Here is an 18,236-nt window from a genome sequence, read left to right as displayed (position 1 = left end):
AAACTATACCAGAGACCTGTCTTTCTTAATTTATCACCTTCAACTTTACTCCTTAATGAAAGATGAGGAACTCCAGAGGGCATGGTGGGCAGCATGGAGGGAGGGGCCTGATTCCCCTGGTGTTACTGTCTAGCAGTTTCTTGTCTGTTGGGCTGTCTTTTTCCTGATGCTCTGGCCAGAAAGGGCAGGCTTTTCTCCGGGCTGTTTTTGTCTGCACTCTTGTGTCTTGGCTACAGTTTTCTCTAGCTCTTAGTCTGGGGCATTTGAAGTAAAAAGAAAATTCCGAGAACCCCTGCCATGTTGTTTCTCAGGACCCAAAACCCTTAGCCAGTCTGCCTCTCCTCTCCACATCTGTTTGTAAAATAAGATTGACGTGAAGTCTCCAGCACAGCACCCAGGGGCCTTGTTCTCCGAGGCTGCTGCATCCATCCTCTTTTCTGCTGTCTGTGCTTCAGCTCCATGGTGATTTCTGTTTGTGACTAAGACTTTTCAACGCTTTCATTGCTCAGCTGTCTTGCCTCTCTTCTTAGGACTTTGTCCTTCCCCTTCCCCAGGCCTTCTTGACCAATGTACCTACAATACTTGGTTGGTGTTTCTGTCCCTGTCCTCCTGGTTTGGGTATTGATACAGTAGAATCCACAAAACAATATGATTTAGTTCTCATTTTAAACTGAAAAATTGTTTGGGGATATGTTGGGTACAAGTAGAATTCATCATCAAACTTTAATTTTATCCCTGGGTGTGGGAGGAGGCGGAACTAAACACAAAATCTACAGAAGCCACGAAGGCGAAAATTCACCCTGGCTCTGTTTTTCATATATCCCAACAGTAGGGACCATTTGCATTAAACTTAAATAGCACAACTTATTTAAGATTCGTTTTTACTCATCATGTTCTAAATTCACAAATTCCATTTGACAATGTGATAGGACAAAATTATATTTTTATACTTCAGGAATCACACTCTAGAACTGTGCCAAAAGTAGCAATTTCTTATGTCAAAAATAGCTTCCTCATAAACTCATTGGAAGAGCTGACCTGACTTGTTGCATTTGGAACATTCAAGCTGCATGATTGAGAAATGCTGACTTAGCCTTTCGTTGTAGGGGTCTTTCCATTAGTACAGAGATGTTGGAAAGAAGACTTTTTCTCTCCACATTCCTTGGTATTTTCTTTTTGGGTATAACTATGGGTGTTATCAGCCAGTGACATCATTTAGGTGGGAGTCATCTATTTCTGCTTTGATATCAGTATGGCTAGGTGGGTCAGAGTCTGTTTTGGTTGGTGATGTCTGTGTTTCTGTGATCAGAAACTCTGCACTAAGTCACACGTGTGCAGATTTGCAGGAAGGCGGTACACATTATTGACTTGTACAGTCTCCTTGATGCTCTGCCACAGCGGCTGTGCAGTTGGAGTGGGCAGGTACAGCCAGGTGCTGCTGAGGTGGTGGACTTGTTGGCTGTCTGGGGCTGCTGGTAGTGGTGGTACCTAACAAGGAAGAACATTCCTAAAGCTGCAGCCCACACAGGAAAGCAGAGGAAAGAGATGGCCTTAAGCTTTATATCTATGTCTATGCTGTCACTCTTGCCATTCTTGTTAGTTATGTGAACTGATAATATTTGGTTTGTTTGTTTAAGCCATTTGAGTTGGTTTCACTTGCTTGCAGTTGAAAGATTCCTGGCTAACAGTGTCTTCATTATATGATGCATAACACAATCTATTTCCTGATGTCAAGTTTGCTTTTCTATTTTATTATGTGGAAGATACTCCTGAGATCTAATACCCTCGGTGAATTTGGAAGCCAAGGTGAGGTAAACGCAATGATAATGAGGAACCAATCTTTCAGGTCTTATTTAGATTCAGGCATCTTCTGGTTATCTTGGAAAACCCTGTTCCATTTCTTTGTTGGGTGTGTCAGCACTCTGCAGAATGAATTTGATATCTGATTTATCCAATTAGAAGGCGTGGTAACTCAATTTAAAGAGGAAAGCATGGCACATGAAGGTAGTTCTTCCACAGTGGTGGGCACGCTGGTAATTTTCAAGCACTTGTCCTCACATTTTGTGAATCTCCCCCCTCCTAAAGGCAGGACTATGGCCCCCTTCCCTGGACTGCATGGATGATTCCTTTTTTACAAACAATATGGTGTGCTGGTCATTTAAAGGAAAAGAACAGAGAGGTTGGCAGAAACACTTAAAAGCTCCTAAAACTTTTGCATGGGGTTACATGCATCATCCTGCTCAGAGCTGGTGCATGTCATGTCATGGGAAGGCATGGCAATTGGCGGGGATGCACAACTCTCTTCCAGGGAGGGGTGTGAATGGAAGAAAGCAGTGGCACAGTGAGCTGCAGTTCCTTGATTAGAGACAAAGGAAGCTGAAAATAGTGTGATGAATATAAAAATTCTAGATGGGATCAGCATCAGCTCTTAATGTGCCTTTGAAACCTCAATTTTCCCACAATATTCTGTTGGTTAATGGTATCTCTTTCTGCTAAATCTTCTACCTAGCTAGAGGTTTATGCATGTGGGAGTTCTCACAAGTGCACATAGGAGGTCACCCTGCCAGTTGGTTGATGTGTGTAACACAGCCTCATCTTATGTACAGGTGGGCTCTCCTTATTTCAGGTGTTACTTTAGGAACCAAACAGTATTAATTGTGACTATATAAATAAGGAATATGTCAAAATATTTTTAGAGGACTAGCAAAAGTTAAGGCTGGACCAGATTGCCAAGTCTTTGATGGTCAGTTTTAGTTCTTTCAGTGGTGTGTCATTGACAGTATTTTATGGGTGATGAGTGCTCAGAGTGGTGGGTGCTTTCAGGAGCTGGTTGCTCGGGGCCTCTGCTGGACAGATTGGGGAGGAGCACTAGGCAGGCTTGAGAGCCTCTCAGGCCAGATGGTGTCCTTCTAATGCAGATGGTATAACTTCTCTCCCTGCCTTTTGTCTGTAGCTGAGTGTCTGCACATCTGCTAAGACAACACACAGTTGTCAACTTCTTTTGGAAGCCCTTTCTGAAGTTTGATGGCAGGTGCTTTCTTTCCTCCTCGAGACCAGGGCTGAACCTTCCTGTAGTTGTAGCATCCAGCATAGTGCAGTGAACTGGGCTTCTCAGCATCCCCCAATCTCTGCTGAGGCAGGTGTCAGCTTGGGTGAATATGTGTTCTGCCTGCTAGGTGGGAAGGGGGTCCTTTCAGGCCTTCAGAAGTGTCCTGTCTGGGATAGTGCTGACTAGTGCCTGGTGGCTTCATCGTCTAGCCAGGCCTACCAGTCACCTGGAGCCTCCCTCTTGTCTGGAACCTAGTCATAGGGGATGTACCTCCAGGACAGAGGAATGCCTTACCTATTGTGGAGTTGTGACTCATTTTCCCCATGTTTTTTTTTTTTTTTTTCCCCTGCTTCAGCCTTTACAAAGGCAGGTCAGGAAGGCCAGCTCCTGAATTTCCCACCCTTACATTTTCCCTTCTGCCAGGTTTCTTGAGCCTGGTTCTCCCTTGCTCGAAGTTGGTGATTATTCTTTAAAAAGGACACTGTGTCAGAGGTGTCTTAGAAAGGTCAGCCAGTTGAGTGTCTCCCTTCCCAGGTAAGGAAAATGGTGCCTAGGAAGTCCACAGGGGCCAGTGCTCAGAGGTGGGGTTGGCCTTTGGAAGGCCTGTTCTTACTTGACATCCCTCTTGCCCTTCTGGGTTTGGATTGGGTAATCATGGACTTCTGGAGGCCATAGAGTCTGGTTTGTCTGCGTGGCCCTGGTTTATGCTTGTTATCTTGGACTATTTTCTGATAGAGCTCTCATTCTCTCAAAGTGACGCATTGTGGCTGGTGAGTCCAGTGTGCCCTGCAGCGACTACCATGTCCAGTTGGCTCATTTTCCTTCTAGTCTCAACTTGTCTTCTCTGTACTGCTCCTGTGTTCAGAGCCCTCTTGCATCAGTTGGTCCTTTTAATTTTCTTACAAGTTTGTCTTCAATTGTACCTTGTACAAGACGATAGCCAGGACTAGCCTGTGTTGGAAAAACCAGCCTGGAGTTTTCGTTATTAGGCGTGGTGTCAAGGTTAGTGGTGTGCTCTTTTTAAATTTATGTAGATAATTGTAACCCTCTATCTGGGTTATATGGTTCTGAGTTCTCCTCCAGTAGAGGAATAGGATGTATGGGCTTGTGAGAGGAACTGGATGAAAAGAGTTTTTTTGTGTTTTCCTGCCCTGAAGACATTTTTGGCCACGAAGTGAGTTTTGTAGGCAGGGACTGTTAGTGACTCACTGCCTGAATGGGGAAGTGAGACAAGTCTCTGAAGGAAAAAAAAAGTATTTATGCTGATACTTTAAGGAAGAGTATAGCAATGCCCTGCTTTGATTGATACAAGGAGAATACGTTCTTGGCTAGAATATTTTTGGTATTTGGTACTTTTCCCTGATAAAGGAAGTTGTTAATTTTGGGGTGATTCTGCCATGTCTATACTTGCATGTTTCTTTTAAAATATCTGCTTATAATTGTTCTTGTAGATTACACTTTCATCAACCTGGATTTTAGGACTTTTCCCTGTAAAATAGTTCATTTTCTGCTTTTTTTTTTGTTGGTAGAAAAAGGCACAACCTTCTCCTGAAACCCCCACTGATAGTGCTGCTTGGATTTTGTGATTGTGCATTGTTCACATTGCATTTTAAAATGGGCTCAGGTGAGGTCGGCCATGATTCCCACTCTGAGAGTTAATAGTGGGAGAAGGCATTGGATATTCAGTGTCCAGCAGATAATGAGGGGAGTGAGAGTTCTACAGAAGCGTTCTCAAATGGGGGCAGCTGCTTTGGTGATGGGCAGCAGCCATCACATCCACAGTGTTGAGCAGACCTGGGGTACATGCTGGTAAGGGTGTCCTTCCTCTTTCATGTTGGTGTTTGTATTTCCCCTCATGAGCCTTGGGGCAGCGAAAGAGTCCAACATTGTTGAGGCTTAAAGGTGAGTGTGGGGCTGGGGGGTATGTGTCACAAGCAGCAGCTTGAGTAGGAATTCTGGATGGGAATGTTGATATGGAGTAAGGCAATCTCCTGTTGGAGTATGAGCTGGACTCTTGCTGATACTGATGTACATTGGTGGAGGTTGGCACCAGTGAGTGTGTGTGCTGTGCTATATGGTGTAGTATATGTGCTGTAGAAGCAGTGTGTGCAGAGTTTGGTGTGTTGCCTGTGCATTGTGTAGGGTGTGCTGCAGAAGCAATGTGTGCTGCATGTGTATAGTGTGCAGCACATGCTTTGGTGTGTGCTGCGCTACAGAAGCAGTGTGCATGTGCTACAAAAGCAGTGCATTTGCAGTGTGTACTTCTGTGGTGTGTGTGTGCTACAAAAGCATTCATGTTTGGTGTGTGCAGTGTGCAGTGTGTGGTTTGTATGCTGCAGTGTGTGTGTGTGGCGTGTGCAGCATGTGGTGTGGAGATTTGTGGTCCTTTCTCTGGATGGTCTTTAAGATGTTCTTGAGCACCTACAGCAATTGAGGAAGCTTTTTTTTTTTTTCTTGGTAGTTGTTTGTATTTTAGAAATAAGAGTTTTCCTTGGTAGGACGTAATTTTTGATGGGTCATTTTTTACGAGAGACCTTAAGGCTTGGTGTGCAAGATTCACACTATTTTTTTAATCATTATCCTTTTTGAACATTGAAATGTTTGCACATTGCTGCTACCTATCATTATTATTGTAATCTCAGTATCCTCTCTGTTCCTCCTTCCCATTTTAAGGATGAGCAACCTGAGGCCCAGAGTGCTTCAGTAAGTTGTGTAAGGCAATAACCAGCAGGGGGCAGCCTTCAAGTTCAGAAAGGTTATCTGTCCTCACAGAACAGTATTGCCTCCTCACTACATGCCTTGTCATATTAGTTCAGCCCTGTCTCTCTTTCTCCATGAGAGACTAGAGAGATTTCTTAAATTTTTATTTTTATTTTTAAAAGTATTTTAATATTCTGGGCCTCTTCTATCCTGATTTCTGTATGGTTTGTATTGTATTTCATTATGTAGTATTGTCTCTAGACCACTCAGATTGAAGGAATTTCAGATTAGACAGCTCTGGTCGGGCCTCAGCCCTCTTCCTGGAGGGTGAAGGACTCACTTGCCCCCATACCTGTTCTCATTCTGGAATCTGCATCTATTAAAAGTAAAATATTAAAAATAAACTCTAATGTTTTTAGTATTATGAGTTTTTTGGTTGGATTATTGATCGGATTTTTGTTGTTGTTGAGAATATTGGATCATTCTACTGCACACGTAATTCACTTAAATGTAAAAGTGAGGGTGAGTTTTTGGTTAATATACTTTCCAACTGGGTAGATTCTAAGATCTCTGGGGTATTGTGCGTTCCCCTCCTTACTGTGCTTATAAGGGACATGCGTGAAGGGTGGGCCTGCCTAGGGAGAGGATTCAGAACACTTTCCTCATCTCTTCAGGGAGGTGGTTCTCACCCTTGGGCGCTCAAAATCACCTGGAGAGCATTAACATGGGTCTCTTCCCTGGAGACTCTAATTAAATTGGTCTGAGATGTGGCTTGATTTTGTAAAGTCGTCTTGGTTTAGAAAAGTTCCAGGAAATCCTAATGTGCAGTCCCTCCTGATAATCACTCTCCCAATACCACCTGAAGAAAAGGAACCACTGTGTTTGTTTCCTTCCTTCCGGCTTGCTTGCTCCATATTCCAGCCAGAGGTGAGAGTGTGCTGCTCTTAGAGCATCCGTGGTTAGGTCATGAGGTGGGCCAGCCTCCCAGGGTTTTTATCTCCTTAAGCACCGAGGGATCCAGGAGATAATTTGGTGTGCTAAGTGTCCTGGTCCTTCTCAGATATAGGCTGACTTATTTTTGCAGAGAGATTTCTATAAAAGTTCTAATGAGACTTTCCTCTTGTTCTCATAGTACACTTTCTCAGGGCCCTAAGATTTTTCTGGTTTTGCTTTTTGTTCAGTAGATTCATATTTCAGGAAATAGTCTGTTATCTTCCTCTGGAGAAGCACTTTTTAGTCAAAACATTTTATTGACTCAGAATATGCATTATTTTCCTCTTAGTGGCAAGCATGTGTCTCATTTCATTGTGTAGTTTCCTGTTAAGAAATGTAGGATATATGTGAATTCACTTAATTTCTGACGTCACATTGAACCCCATTGGTGGGCAGTTTTAGCCAACCAGACGCTTCCTGGTATCCAAGTAAGAAAGATATATAGTTCTGGAATAACAGGAAACTTCAGTATTCAACATCCTGTTTTTCTGGGTTTTATGACTTGCTGCTTCTCCACAATGAAGGTTAGTAGACAATTTATGTAGATTTCTTTTTGTAGAATACCACAGTTTTAATTTTCCAGGCTCTAGAATTATAATTTTAGAGCTGAAAGACTGCTGCAGATCACCTACTCCAGCATTTTACAAGTAACATGTTCTACATGTAAGGAAACTGAGGTCTACTGAGGTTAATACTTTTAATTCTTTAAAAAATATATAATTAGCCCATTTAAAAAAATGTAGGTGGATATGTCAGCCTAGATAATGCTCTGATTTGACTTGGAATTCCTTTAAAAATAAGTATCAGAATAAATGAATTAAGTTGTACATTATAAAATAGTTCTTAAGACTGTTCTAAGGGCTATCTCTTTTTATAGGAAGGATCTGGCATCATGAAATTAGCTTTATTTTGTATTTCAACTATGTGAGATAGGGCATCAGTCATTGTATACAGAATGCTTAGATGTATTCATATCTTTTAAGTCTTGTGGTTCCAGTTAGTTTCCTCTTTCAGCTTTTACAAAAAGCTGCGTTTTCAGCTCCTCTTGATTCAGTGATTTGATGCCTTCCTTTCTTGAAGTTTTTCAACTTCTGAATTTTCTTATTTTGTTGTTTGTTCATGTTCAAAACAAACCTCCTGTTTCAGAAATTACAGGCAGAAGATCATTACTGAAGATGATTTTTGAGAAAGCAATAATTACTCAGATTTGGAATGGCTCTTCTTAGCTGTTCTTTATGTGAATGGCACTCACAGTGACATTTAGTGCAGCTAAATAAATGGTGGATGGGTGGATGGATTGGTGCATTTATTCATTCAGCAAATAACTTGAATTTTTACTGTGCGCTGGTCATTTTGCTAGATGTTGGGTGTTGTAAATCTGGCTTTGTAGACTTGACAGTATAGAGGGGCATATACACATTAAATGGAATGTTGTCTTTGTGATGAATGTGCTGACGGGGCCTGGGTAGGGGACCTAACTGAGTTTGGTGAAGGAAGTGAGGCTGGGGGAAGTCCGATGAGTAAGAGTTAGCCAGGAAAGAGGTGGGGGCTGGGAGGCAGGAAAGGGGGTGGTCCTGCCAGGATCCATGAGGTAGAGGAACTGACCAAATGAGGGGAGAGGTGGCAGTCAGCGGGAGAGAATGTCTGGGCCCTCCTGTGCTGATATTCATTCTTGGATATCTAGTCATGTTGGTTTGTTTTTGTCCCACTGAGAGAAACTTTTGGAAATATGTTAACACAATTTACATTTTGTTACATTTTGTTTACATCTAAATACCATATCTTTTTGTTATTTGCATCTTTGAAATATTTTCATAATTTTTTTCTGGCAGAGTTGTGGGTTATTTGATTATTGAAAAAATTTTTTTGTGTGTAGTTTATTTGGTGATGAAAAGCTATATGTCATTTTCAGATAGTGTATGGGAATGAGCTCTTGTTTATTTTAATGTGTGTGTGCATTGGGGCTGACTCATTTTCCCCTTGTCTCTAGGCCACTCAGATTGAAGGAATTTCAGATCAGATAGTTCTGGTCGGTCCTCAGCCCTCGTCCCTGAGGGTCCCGTACTCCCTTGCCCCCATACCTGTTCTCATTCTGGATCTGCATCTTTCATCTTCCCTTCCATTTACTCTCATCCATTCTGATGCCTGTGTTTCTCTTTTGCTGCTGTTAGCTTTGGAATTGACTGTGACTAGGAGAGGAAATTGGTAGTGTGCCTGCCATGTGGCCTCTGCCTTAATCTAAAAAGAGAAGGATTGGGAAAACACCCCAGATTCACTGAGTGCTGGCATATTTGGCTCCCTAACCTGGGAAGGGCTTCCACTCCAGGTTATGAAGGAGTTTGGGGAGTTGGTCTCTGGCCCAGGTTTAAGGTATATGTAAGGGAATTCCGTTGGACCTCCCACCCCCAGACTGGAAGCTGAGCTCACCGGTCCTGATTTTTCAAGTTGTGCTGCATTTTTATGATTTTACCTGGAAATCCTACATGTGGTTCTCTCATTTTGCAAAAACTTGGTTTATCCTGCACCCAACACAAGACTCTATTAATTTTGTTTAATTTTTCCTTTCAGACGTTTGATGCAAATGATTTGTACCAGGGGCAGAATTTTAACAAGGTCCTCAGTTCCTTAGTGACTTTAAATAAAGTAACAGCAGGTAAGATCTCTTTTTAATTGAACTTGACGGGGTGTGAAGACAGAAGGGCAAAACCTTTTCTTTTAGCAAGACAAATGAGCATTAATAAAATTCAAAGAAATAAGCTTCTATTGCATTACATTTTTGGTTGTCACTTTTGCTGGGATTTTTTTTTTTTTTTATTAAAACAGAATCTTCCATTTTAGGTCCTCAGATGGATATCAGGTGTTTTCCTTTCTGTGGGCAGAGTAGTTACTACCTGAAAATAGAGCAAAGGAGAAACGTCTTATTCACGTGGCTACACTTCCTCTGGATTTTTATTAGGCTGATTAAAACTCATATTTATTAGCAGATCTAATGACTATTTTTGAGGTGTGATCATGACAGTGGAGTAGCCAGTGAATTGGCCTCTAAAGTAAATACCTACCTGGGCAAAGTTTCCAAAGGGCTATGAGGGTACGTACTCAGGATACTTGGTTCACAGTGTTCTGAACTCCAGTCATATCTCATGGAGAGGGTGAGTGGAGGTGGGGACACAGTATACTCCTCTGGCTCCCAGACCAAAGTGAGGACAAGGAGAGATTCTGTGCAAATTCCTCATGGGCTATAACTGTCCCATGAGCTCCGAGAAGTTCTATCTTGTGGATCTAAAAGAAGGACTTAGTGGCTCTTTTGTTTTAAGGTCATTTTTATTTTTCTTACAGATTTTAGTTTTAGATTTCTGGGGGAAAGTTAGACTTTGATATGTCTCTTTTGATCAGAGACCTCTTAAGTTTATTTTGTCATGGTTTTTTCCCATTTGTGTCCTGGCCCTTCAGATGGAGTGTACTCACTTCATTGTGTCCGGGAGGAACTGAGTCAGAACACTTTGGGCTACAATCCTGGCTGGGAGGTCCTCTGTACTCAGGAACTATCCCTGGTGTTCCTCACAGCACTTGTTTGCTGGGATGCCTATCTAGGGGCTGCCTGTTCTGCAAGAGCAACTGGAAATTTGGGTTTTTCTGTGACATATTCAGGCGTTTAGTTGTTGACAGCTAACTCAAATTTTATAAGACACTAGGTAAGCCAGGCATGCCAAACTTAAAGGCTAACACGGGCCAGATAAACAAGGTTTAAGTTTATGTGGGCCGCAAAAAAACAAAATAGCTGCGATTTTCATAGGAACGTAGGTTTATTTCAATAGAGACATAAACAGCCTTTTGAATACAAAAGGCTGAAGTAAATGAGTAATTGTTAACATAAAATAAAAGAACAAGACAAAATATTAATTTTTATGAAAATGAGCATTAACTTACCAGACACTGAATAACTGCACAAATTAATAAGCATAATGCAAATAAACATATTTTTCTTGTTCTCCGAAAGTGAAATATTTCCTGTTGCGCACACCAAACAGGTCAGTCCAAGAATAATGACGTGGCAATCGCCTGCTAAAATATTCGCTGCTAGTATTAGTGGAGAGAAATGGCGCGCCTGCGCGTAAGGCACGTAAGGGAAATGAATGAAACACGATTATAGTAATCACTCATTAGCAAATGTTGTAGTTGTTATTAATAACTATGTATAACAGGATATTGTAAAAATTAAGTTAAGAAATTTTTAAAAAATGTTTCTTACATACTCTATGTTGGCTGGGCTGCAAAAATATTCATTGTGAGCTACATGCAGCCCATGGGCCACGAGTTTGATATGTAAGCCAATCCAAATATCTGCCAGGAAAATAGACCTGGAGATCATCAGTTTAAGAACATTTTTACAGAAGGCTCCCATGTATCTTTAGGAAATTGCTAGGCAGTTTCCTATGTATCTCAGAACAGTGATTTCTTAGAAAACTATTCATGGCCTCCTTTTTAAAAAAATAAAATTACTTCAAAGAAGTGGGTTGCTAACTTTTACTTACTGGTTGGCCTGTGTGGAGTGTGTAATCATGAAGAGAGAGAGAACTAAGCCCTTTAATAACTGTTTACTTTTGTTGTTGTTGTTAATCCCCGCCTGAGGATATTTTTCCATTGATTTTTAGGGAGAGTAGAAGAGAGAGGGAAAGACAGAGAAACATCTATATGAGAGAAACACATTAATTGGTTGCCTCCTGCACGAGCCCTGACCAGTCAGGGCTCGGGCCGGGGAGGAGCCTGCAACCCAGGTACGTGCCCTTGACCAGAATCGAATCTGGGACACTTCGGTCCACAGGCCGAAGCTATGTCTACTGAGCCAAACTGGCTAGGGCAATAGCTATTTACTTTGATCTTTTCACCAACTTGGTGAGGTGAATAAAGCTTGTGCTGCCTTCATTTTGAGGAAATAATCCTCAGAAGTGTCTCTAGCTGCAAAATACAAGGGGATTTTCTGTTGGTTTTAAGTAAGTCTTTTCCTTTTGTTAAATAATTCTTGCTGCTTATGTGAACGGTGATCCTGGAGAAGTGGGCATGTGGTGGTGATGTATTGGGAATGAGTATGGGGTCGTGCTCTGCAAAATAATTGAATTAGTAAGGGTGTTTTTCCCCCCCAGATGAAGTGGAAGTATTAAAAATAGGTTACAGAACATTTCATAAGTTTGAAAATTATGCTAGCGAAGAACTAATAAATAGTTATCTCCAATTAATTTTTGGAAAGGTGATTGGAGAATGAGGGCAGTCTGTGGTAGACAGAATCTGCGCTTTGTGTGTTGCATAAATGGCCTGCTTTGTTGTGGTCTGCGGTGCGTCCCTTGGGGGCTGCCCCAGTTTAGAGTCTGGTGTGCACTGAGGGTGCATGGTGTCAGGCGTCTCAGCTCACTCTTTTCTCCGTTCACGACCGTTTCAGACATTGGACTGGGAAGTGACTCTGTGTGTGCCCGGCCCTCATCTCATCGGATAAAGTCTTTTGACTCCCTGGGATCCCAGCCTTCCCACAGTCGGACTTCAAAATTATTCCAGGGCCAGTATCGAAGTTTGGTAAGTTTGAGAGAGGTAGTTACTGAAATTGGAATATGTGGGGAAGTGATTGTGTCTGTAGGTGTATCTGGAGCAATGCACATGCCTCCATTAATAAGAGTTGCAGAGTGAGGGGTGGTTTGATTTTTCCCCATTGTTCCTTTACTTGGGTTTGGCATTTGCTCATTACCAAATTATCCAGATGTAATGCTTAATGACTGCTTTTGAGAAACTTTTGTTATTTTCGGTGTTATATCTTAAGATGCATAATCAGTTTATCTAGAGACGTGTGCTTTAAAATATTTCTCTGGTCACTTGCATAGTATTTTCTCTCTGCTGTGCACAAATATACGGAACTGTAGGAATAAGAAATATGTATTTGTAAAATACTTACTTGCATAAAGAACCAATGGCTGCAAGCTAAAAAGACCTAAGGGTGGTTTTTCTCTTAATAAAGGCATGACTTAGGGTGCTTTACTGAGTCAGGATGCAGTATATGAAGGAGGAACTCCTTTGTGTTCTAAATATATATTTTTATTGATTTCAGAGAAGAAGGGAGAGGGGGAGAGAGATAGAAACATCAATGATGAGAGAGCATCATTGATAGGCTGCCTCCTGCAAGCCCCCCACTAGGGATCGAGCCCACAACCTGGGCATGTGCCCTGATCGGGAATCAAACCCTGACCTCCTGGTTCATAAGTCGATGCTCAACCACTGAGCCATGCTGGCTAGATGGAGGGACTTCTTGGTTATGAGTGGTAATGAGATGGGGGGAAAACTTAGACTAACAGTCATCTTGGAAAGTGAAGAAAAATCCATTTATAAATCATCAGGGTACAGGCTATTAACAAAGAACACAGGATTAACAGTGAAATTGTTACTGAGAAACTGGGGAAAAATTAAATATAATACTGAACAGAGAAAATGTGTAAAGAGGCCATCACATCACCTGACCAGAATGAGGCTGCTCCCTGTTGTCATTGTGAAAAAACGCTGAGCCCTCTTTTGAGCTAGTGGATGATTGGCATTTAGTTTGATTAATGAGTGATGTGACTTTGCTTTCATGCAACATTTTAGTAAATTATTTTCTGTTAGAAACATAAATGATCTTGTAACCGGAGTCTGAAGAGAGGCCGATTCTTGTAGAGTTTTTAGGGACCAGATCTTTCTATCTACTTCAACATAGAAAGTAATATTGTTAAACTAATGGTGATCCTAAAAAAAAAAAATTAATTTAGTTAGAGCTGTATTTTATAGAGGGAAAGAAATTTAAGTTTAGTTCACGAAGCCATGTTAGAAACTGAAAGCTAAAGAAGGAACATAGTTTTTACATGTTCCTGCACTTTTGAACTCAAGCTAACACTGATTGCTATTTATCTTTGACAGTTTTTTTTTCTTAGAGAAGTCCTATTATCCTGTTTCTGATTTTGTGTTCAATACACCATGCTTTGAGTTGTTTTTCTATGCCAGACATTGTTCTAGGTCCTTTACTTGGACTCAAATAACCCTTACAGTGATCCCCTGAAGTTAAGAGTTTAATGGTAGAGAAATTTTGCAGAGTGTTGGAAGCACTGTAATGCCAAATTAAGAAAAAAAGTACACAAACCACTTGAAAAGTATTTTTTTATGAGAGGATTAAAAATACATCTTTATATTTATTTCACATTTCAACTCCACTAAAATTATTTTTTATTCAGCAGATACTAAATAACTGGCACTTCACCGACCTTTACAATGAGCTATTTCTTAGTAATAATAGATAGCTGTAGCACTTGCTTGGGTTCAGCAGATATTTTGAAAACTATTTTAAATTAGCTTTATTTAAATACATGAACAAAATGTAAGAGAGATCAGCAAACTCTGGGTGAAGAAATATTTACTGTCTCACCCATTTACCCTTGGCAATTTTCATATTTTTTGTTTTTGAGTAAATAAAAACTGGATTGCAAATGTATAATTTGAAGTAAAATATAGTTAAATGTAGTGTTGGTAGTGAATGTTACTGAGATCACAGTAAGTATAGGATTAATTTTTCATTAGCTAAAGAAAATTTTTAAGTTACTCCAAAAGTAAAAAGACCTCAGTCATCTCACCTGCTTTTGTGTCTATGATTGGTAGACACAGTTATCTGCTAGTGAAATGAACATGGCAAGATTTCTCTTACCATGCCAGGTAAGAGTAATTATTTGTCCTTAGATTTTTTTTTACGTGTTATTAATAGTAATTTTCTTACATTAAAAATAATTTCTAATGAAACAAGATTGGTAAAATTTTTAATTAAAGCTGGGTGATGGTAACATGGAAGTGTATCTATCATCCTCTAAGTTTGTGTTAGAAATTTTCCATAATAAAAATGTTAAGCTAAAAAAGCAGCTTGTGCCCTAACTGGTTTGGCTCAGTGGATAGAACGTCGGCCTGCGGACTGAAAGGTCCCAGGTTCGATTCCAGTCAAGGGCATGTACCTTGGTTGCGGGCACATCCCCAGTAGGAGGTGTGCAGGAGGCAGCTGATTGATGTTTCTTTTTCATTGATGTTTCTAACTCTCTATCCCTCTCCCTTCCTCTCTGTAAAAAATCAATAAAAAATATATTTAAATAAAATAAAAATAAAAAAGCAACTTGTAGTTTCTTGAACATTATATGACCTCATTAAAATAAAGCTTAGCTTTGAGATTGTGTAAGGCACTACCATCCCCAAAGCAAGGATTAGTATTTTCAAGGTGCTACAGTAATTGCTTACATCTCTATTTAAGAATGTCTCGCCTAATTACCACCTCGGTGCTGGTTGTCTGCATAATGTTGCTTCAGTGTCTGTGAACTTATCATCTGTCTGTTCTAGGACAGATTTCCTGCCTTGTGATGAAGGCAGATTTGAAAAGTTCTAGTGTTTTGTTGTTGAGTTCACAAAATGTTTTTCCAAGGCATGCAAGACAGTAAAATGTATTACACATGTACTTAAAAAAATATTTTTAGTTCCTCTCTACCATAAACATAGAAAATAATTATGCTCCTCTAATGTGCCATATTTAATCAATTCTATGACCTTTTTATTAAAAATTTTTTAATATGTCTGAAAGTAGCATGTGTCTTACAGTTGATATTATAATTGATAGTATTTGGTGGAATATAAAAACCACAATATATTGTCTAATTTCTGGCATCTTATATTTGACTAGGGTCCCAGTGCACGAATTCGTGCACCTTGAAAGGAACTGTGGGCCGCGAGGCTGCGGTAGGCACAGGGGCGGCTCTCGGCCCATCCTCTGTGCCCCCACCTGGCCCTTCTTGCCGCGTCCCCCGGTCCCCTGTCTGCCGGCAGCCCCCCACCCGCCAGTCCCGCTCGGACCTGCTGATGGCATGGAGTGATTGGGGCCGGTGCCAGCAGTAGGTGCGAGCGGGGCCGGCGCCATCAGCCGGTCTGAGTGGCAGCTGCTGCTCCGATTGCCCCTCAGGAGCAGGAGGAGGTGGAGAAGCCTTTGGGGGCAGTCAGGGCCAGCAGTCGCTGCTCACACCCACTGATGGTGGGGAGTGATCGGGACCGGCGCCGGCAGTGAGTGCGAACGCCGGGCGGGACTGTGGCGCGCAGGAGCAAAGAATTTTCAGTAATCACCGGATGCTCGCCCTGATGACAGCGACTGGTGCTCTACCTTAGTCTGGTGCCCTCACTCACCTGCTCCACCATCCCGCCGCGGCCAACGCCCGCATGTTCTGCACACACCCCCTGTTGGTTAGCGCACGTCATAGCAACCGGTTGTTCGGTTGTTCTGGTGGTTCCGCTGGTTGGTCTATTTGCATATTAGCCTTTTATTATATAGGATGAACTGCTTTATGAGAAAACTGAAGCTTAGAGAAATTAAGATATGTATTTACCAAGATCACAGGACTGGGAGATAGTTAACTATTGGAGTAGAAATTGGGTCTTTCACTCCTCAACAATCTTTTATTCTATAAATAAGATTATAGGTACTTTTAGGGAGTGGAGGAGAGGGTGGAGTTTATGTGAAGATAGCACACCAGGATGTCCTGGTTCTAGATTATTAGGATAATTACAGAACATTGGATAAAACAAAGAACTTAAGTTACAGAGGTGAGATACTGATGGTGGTGCTTTGTCTATAGGAATCAGAAATAGGCCATTAAGAATGAATGTGGTGGGTATAGATTACTGTTTCCAGAGGAGGTACCCTATGTGTGCCCTACCTGGTTGTGGGGGTCACCTTTTCCCTTTTCATTTTCCTTCCATCATTAACTTATATTGATATGTAACATACATATAGAAAAGTGTGTGCCAAAAAAAAAAAATAAGAAAAGTGTGTGTATCCTAAACAAACTGCTTGATGAATTTGCACAAGTTGAACATTTCCAGTGTGTAAGCACCCAAATCAAGAGACAGAACTTGACCTGCCTTTGTTGTGTCTGCTTTTCCCAAGGGCACCTGCTGTTCTGATTTCTTTTTTTTTTTTTTAACATTTAGTAATATTTTAATAACACAAGGTAAATAACGCCTAGTGAATTTTAATATATATTTAAGCCTCCTCTTTGCACTAGGGAGAAAGGGAGTTGAGATTTTTTTTTTTGGTGGTGACTTTTTTTTTCTGATTTCTAATAGTAAAGATGAGTTTTACCTGTTTTGTGTTTTACATAAGTGGAATTCCACAGCATATACTTATTTTATAACTGGCCTCTTCTGCTCAGCTCTTTATGTTTTAGACTGTTGTGGAGTGTCATGTTGAGCCCAGATAGATGATGAGGTATAGTTTCAGAAGAACTTTTTTAAAAAGGGAAGGGAAAAATTCTAAAGTAATAGATAGTGATTAAATACATCCTTTCCAGATTCCTGTGACACTAGTGACAGTGACTAGAGCGCTCTTGACTCAGCCGTTGTGATGTTAGGCTGAAATTGGTGTGTACAGAGTCCCTGGAGTACAGCTCTTAGTAGTGTACCCTCCTTTCAGCCTGTCTTTGGCATCTTCCCCTCTAATCATCACTCTTTAGAGTAACATTGTAAAAATCTGTATATACTTCACTATAGTAAGTGCTGAACGGATTTATGGAATCTGAAATTTTATTTTATTTTATTTTTTTAAATATATTTTATTGATTTTTCACGGAGAGGAAAGGAGAAGGATAGAGAGTTAGAAATATCGATGAGAGAGAAACATCGATCAGCTGCCTCCTGCACACCTCCTACTGGGGATGTGCCCGCAACCAAGGTACATGCCCTTGGCTGGAATCGAACCTGGGACCTTTCAGTCTGCAGGCCGACGCTCTATCCACTGAGCCAAACCGGTTAGGGCGGAAACTGAAATTTTAAATGGATCCAGCCTGGCTGCTTGTACTCTGTGCCTTTCTTTTCATCTCATCTCTCAGACATCTCTCTGTTTTTTTCCTTAGTAGAGTGTCTGTTTCTGAAGCAGAGAAGGTATCAGTGGTGTTTGCCTAACTTGTGCCTTGAGTGTAGAGAATTCATAAGTGTCAGGAGAATGTAATTTACCTCATTTATAAGGTCCTGACAAGATATCGCCATTCCTCAACTTAGGTCAGGCCAAACTTGTGTGCAGAGGGGGCCTCAGTGCTGGTTGCTGAGCTGAGGTGGATGAGCTGGGCAGTAGGGTCACCCAGGGGCAGTTTGACCTCCTTAGGGGCCTGCTCTGCAGGTTTGTTTGTTTTGTAGTATTCTTTTGTAGGACTTTATCACCAGGATCGGCTGGTGTGCTTTTACAGAAAGCCAGGATAAGCCACAAGTAGGAGAATAATGAAGATCATAGTAGACAACTGATGAGTAAGGACAATGGTTTGCAGAAAGAGAGAATCTGATATAGCATCATAAGCCTGATAATGTTTCACTGAACCAGAACAAGGAAAATTGAACCAGAAAAATGTGCCATTTTTCCAAATGTGAGCTTCACATGGACAAGCAAATGTGCCAGCAAGCATTATGCTTGAGGTGA

General features: G+C 41.1%; 1 protein-coding gene across 8 annotated transcripts in view; it reads left to right on the top strand.

Moving 5' to 3' along the window:
* Positions 1-7,244: 7,244 nt before the first annotated feature.
* ARHGEF7 (Rho guanine nucleotide exchange factor (GEF) 7) overlaps positions 7,245-18,236 on the top strand; it is an 80,008-nt gene continuing 69,016 nt past the window's right edge. For all 8 annotated transcript variants that reach the window (XM_005884459.2, XM_005884458.2, XM_005884454.2 and 5 more), the window contains exons 1-3: positions 7,245-7,266; positions 9,311-9,395; positions 12,177-12,307. In XM_005884459.2, the coding sequence (XP_005884521.2) occupies positions 7,261-7,266; positions 9,311-9,395; positions 12,177-12,307 (222 nt within the window). In that variant the 5' untranslated portion in view covers positions 7,245-7,260. The remainder of the gene's footprint in view (positions 7,267-9,310; positions 9,396-12,176; positions 12,308-18,236) is intronic.

Source organism: Myotis brandtii, unplaced genomic scaffold (assembly GCF_000412655.1).
Source record: "Myotis brandtii unplaced genomic scaffold, ASM41265v1 scaffold83, whole genome shotgun sequence".
NCBI lineage: Eukaryota > Metazoa > Chordata > Mammalia > Chiroptera > Vespertilionidae > Myotis > Myotis brandtii.
This window is presented reverse-complemented; position numbering and strand designations above follow the sequence as displayed.